At 34.8% G+C, this 4858-nt stretch overlaps 1 protein-coding gene across 1 annotated transcript; it reads left to right on the top strand.

Moving 5' to 3' along the window:
- Positions 1-202: 202 nt before the first annotated feature.
- On the top strand, positions 203-3447 carry GLB3 (hemoglobin 3). The gene is made up of 4 exons (XM_085705320.1): positions 203-385; positions 474-607; positions 2911-3055; positions 3140-3447. Exons 1-4 carry the CDS (start codon positions 249-251, stop codon positions 3231-3233), a joined length of 510 nt encoding a protein of 169 aa, XP_085561446.1. The 5' UTR covers positions 203-248; the 3' UTR covers positions 3234-3447.
- Positions 3448-4858: the final 1411 nt, after the last annotated feature.

The raw sequence follows: 4858 nt of genomic DNA, 5'->3' as shown, positions 1-4858 counted from the left end.
GAGTGACCAATGGTATATTAGTCAAAAGAAAAAGAAACAAAATGGGTTGGAAATGTGTAAATAGTATCGACACTGTTACCTCATTTCTGAAAGCAAAGCAAAACAGAATCAGCGCCCACAGTTTAATCAAATTCTTTCTCTCGTGCAATCCACGCGAACACCACAATCCCTATATAAATCACACACACTCTCTTCACTTCACACACCTTTCATCGCCGTTTTATTCAAAACACAGTGTCGTTTTAACGATGCAGAGTCTTCAACAGAAAGCTTCAGAATGGAGTGGAGTTTCTACAGATGAAGCTTTCTCCATCGATGAAACCAATCTCTTCCAGAAACTCGGTCTTCAAACCTTCATTAACCTCTCCACCAATTTCTACAATAGGTATATTCAATTCAATTTTAGTACAAATGTATATTAATTAATTGCATCAATAATAATAATTAGTTTATTTTTTTTATATGTTTGGAAGGGTTTATGATGATGAAGAAGAAGAATGGTTTCGTTCCATATTTGCGAATTCTAAGAAAGAAGAAGCTATTCAGAATCAGTATGAATTCTTTGTGCAAAGAATGGGAGGGCCTCCGCTTTTTTCTCAGAGAAGAGGTACTTTTTTTGTTGCTTCTGCACACTTATGATCGAATGCGTGTTTGGTGTATGACACGTGTCAGCGATATGACACGTGTCAGCGACACATGTGATTAAAGTGTGTCATTTTCTCAAATTATTATTGGTGTCTATCTGTTGGTGTCTGTATCTGGTGTCTGTGTTTGTGCTTGTGCTTCAAAGCTTATAGGAGTATTTTACTTTTGTATTTGAGGCTGACACTGACACCTTATGATAGAAGGAGTGTCTGGTGTCAGACACAAGTCACTGTCTTCCAACGACAAATGTGATTACATTATGTCATTTTCTCAAATTAATATCGGTGTGTGTGTGTGTATGTGCTTCATAGCTTATATTATACTTTTGTATTTGAGGCAGGATCTAAATATTTCTAATGGTTAAAAGTACTTCCTATAGTTTGAAACTGACTGTGCTTGTATTGAAATTTGTATAGTTTCAAGGAAGTGGATCACTAATTTAGTGTTTGAAATTGCATAGCTGGTCAATTTGATTATTTAAATATTGAAATTCTAGAATGATCTTGATATTGAAAATTTTCGATTACATTGATATAATTTTTGGGACTAAATTGACACCTGATTCTACGGTGCATTATTTTGATAAATGGTCTATAGTGGACCAACATTTAAAAATCATTCGAAATACCAGACAGAGATACCAAATACGATCGATGTTGGCCCTTGGAAGCAAAAGCTCATGGTCATCTTTGTTCTCATGAGTTCAACGATTACTTCATCAGTGCTGGCTCGTAAATACAAAAGAAAATTAGTTGACTTTTGAGGCATTCGTACCAATTAGGTCACCATCACACTTCTTAGGATGAGACCATGAGCTTCTGCTATCGACAAGTACCAATTAGGTCACCGTCACACTTGTTAGGATAAGGATGAACGTGAGCTTATACTTGAGACATGCACTGTATGGTCCGTAGCGTAAGTCGCTATTGTAGTGTTGGTTGATAGTGCCAGTCTATGAACCAGAAGTTTATTTGACTGAGTTTGACTACTGTATTACTTAAACGAATTGTTCTTGATGGGAAGAATGAATGAGATATCGTTGTATAATGCCAAGTGATGACGTTGTTTCTTTCTGTATAAAATATCTATGCTGATGGGATGTTAATTAGTAGTTTCAGAACCCATGCTATAGCCTATAGCTATCCTCAAATGATGTTTTCTAAGCAAAATATGTAGAGATGCGTCAATTAGTTGCTCTGCTAGTGCAGTTATTGAAAGAGTAAGCTAGAGAATATTGCAAATGTGGACTGTTCTAGTGAATTTCGCTTTCATATTATGTAAGTTATCTAAAAAAAATTTGGTTCCCGGGATAAAACTTTAGTGCTCACGAACTTATTATAGAGAGAAAAACTCAGTTTTCTTTTAATGTGATAACTACAGCGGCTTATAGAATGGGTAAGTGTCTCATATAGTCAACAGAGGATCAATGTTTGAAAAATGTTGTAAAGACGTGGAGGATTCTGAACTTCTACTTAAAGTTGATGATGTTGGTTGTTGTCAAAGTTTTGAACGATTTTCAAACAGTTGATGATGTTGGTTGTTGTCAAAGTTTTGAACGATTTTCAAACATTAGTCCACTGTAGATCACATGGGACACTTCTCCACCCTAGCAATTGCCAATAACTATAACTACTAGTGGATCCCCCATCAGTTGTGGTGGGTTCTTGAGTGATAAGATATTCTTTTCTTTATAATAAGTGAGTTTGGATAATCTTCTCTACAAATACTCATTTAAAAGAATCATCTAGTTGTTAACAGCTTCTAGTATAAATTAAAACAACTCTCATTTAACTTTTCTATGAACAGTCACAACCCTAAACTTTTTTTTGTAAGTAAAGAAACATTAACTTATCTTAATTGAGAAGCTTCTATAAGTTATTCCAAACTAATACTATGTCCTATTACTAGAGAAAAGTTAGCACCAGATGAGTTGAAGCAACTTGTTAACTGAGATACTGATAAAAACGTTTACATGATTGTGAAGTTTCTGTAATAATCGTTTGCAATTCCATCCATATGCTCTCTGTCCTTCTATTTTAAAGGGATGCTTGAATCCTTTTTTTTTTTCCCGGCCAAAAGCAGATTGTTGGAAAATAAATAATTTAAACTTAATGTCATACATAAAAAGACAAAATGATCATGAGATATGTGCAAAAAGTTGTGTATTGGTCTCATTCATCCTGGTTGGAACTTGCTGGTTCTATTCATCAACTGACTTATGAAGTTTGAACGTTGAACCTTTGTTCCTTCCTTGATATATGGCAGGTCATCCTGCTCTAATTGGTCGACATCGACCATTTCCAGTCACACATCAAGCTGCGGAGAGGTGGTTACATCACATGCAACTAGCATTGGACACTACTCCAGATATAGATGATGACTCAAAGATCAAAATGATGAACTTCTTCAGGTTTATTTTTTTACTTAAACTGAAACTTCCAGCTAAATGGTTACCTGTGATAACAATTAACATCACAATGCTCTTGTTTTTCAGGCACACTGCATACTTTTTGGTGGCTGGTGATGAGCTAAAGAATCCAAACCAACAGATACCATGCAAGCATGCAGCTGGAAAAGACAATTCATGATTAACAAAACTTTATAAGTTTTCTTTTGTTTGTTGTCTTATTATTTTAACTTTCAATGCTCTTGCCGTCTGTCTGTTGGTTTTGTCTCCCTGCACCAGCCTATCATTTTGATTCCATAATTTACCTGTATATCGGTCCCAGCTTTTGGTCAAGATTGAATGTCTATTTTTCTATCTATCCATGACTATGTAACAATCTGAAAACACTTTCAAAAGTGTTCCCACCAACAATATACTTCATGCGACTGTCCAAAAAAAAAGAAAAACAATACACTTCAGTCATTTTATAGTCTGAAAATATATCTACAATCTATAACATTCTCCAACTAGTACAGTTTATTTATGAAATAAGGCTATAGCAGACTGCACTGCTACATGTGCCTGCTTTGCTAGTTGCTACAATGTTAAATATTATATTTGCTGTTTTATAAAAAGATAGTATTTATTAGTTATTCAAATATTAATACCAGAGTTCTCCCGAAGGGTTCGTTCTTTTGGTGGAGCTCATGTTAGCTCATCACTAGCTCATAAAAAACAATAGAAACCTTGTGGTTTATTTTATCGAAACAAATTAGTCTTTTTCTCTCCCACCAAAATGGTTAAGTTTCAAAAATGTTTGCACCATTATCTTTTTTCATTTTGTTTATTTTATTTTTCATTAAAAAATTATGTCGTGTGGTATATTATGGTGTTGATGTGTTGTTTAGCCGCATACATGGCATGACGAACTAGACCATTGGTAAAATATTTTATTTTTTCATTCATTTTTTATTATAAAAAACTCAATTAAAGTTCATCATCTTCATGTTCAAAGCAAGTCCAGAATTGTTGTTACATCTAGGTGCACATAAGCAATTGCTACACTATGTTAGGATTGATAAATCACAAGAAAAAGTTTATAGTGTTTGCTCCCTTAATTCTTGATTCTCATCCATTTTATCCATGCTTGTGCAAAAGTAAAAGGCCATCACTCTGCGTCCTCCAGATTTTGTTCTCTCAGTTGAAGAACATTTTTGTTTTAATAGACTGGTGGCCTAGCGGCCACACACCCGCACAAGCAGAGTGGAGAGGGTGGCATAGAGTGCCATTCTTCTAAGGAAATTGATCATTCCCTTAACTCAAACTCGGTTTTTTTCAACTTGAGTTAACTCGCGCTGAACATTTTTCAGCGTGAGTTAACTCACATAGGCACTTTTAAGATCGGTGAATGAGCAAAAACAAAAGGGAGAAGAGCAATTTCCTTCTTCTAAACACCCCTCACAAGTCACAACCCTACAGTAACTTTTCCAGCACTATTGTATTTTTTTTTTGTCACGTCGCAATAAAAAATCAGCACGAGTAAACGGTGGGAATGAGTGTTAAATTATGTTATAATGTACCCTACAATGAAACGAAAACTATGATAGCCACACACATTAACCCTGACCTTATTTTTGTATCCTAACTGTAACTTTTCCAGCACTATTGTATTTTTTTAATTTAAATTTGAAGTGTTAGACAAGTAGCACAACAAGCATGACTTTTAGCAATTTTTAGAGTTAGGACTCTTGTTTGCTTCCTAGTGACGACTGCATTTCAACTACTTCACCATTAAAATCAAATAGTCGTTGTAGGAAACACAATCTA

The sequence above is a fragment of the Medicago sativa genome, chromosome 1 (assembly GCF_051527215.1).
Source record: "Medicago sativa cultivar Bolivia chromosome 1, Bolivia_mono, whole genome shotgun sequence".
NCBI classification, from domain to species: Eukaryota; Viridiplantae; Streptophyta; class Magnoliopsida; order Fabales; family Fabaceae; genus Medicago; species Medicago sativa.
The sequence above is the reverse complement of the archived record's forward strand: the minus strand, read 5'-3'. Positions and strand labels throughout refer to the sequence as shown.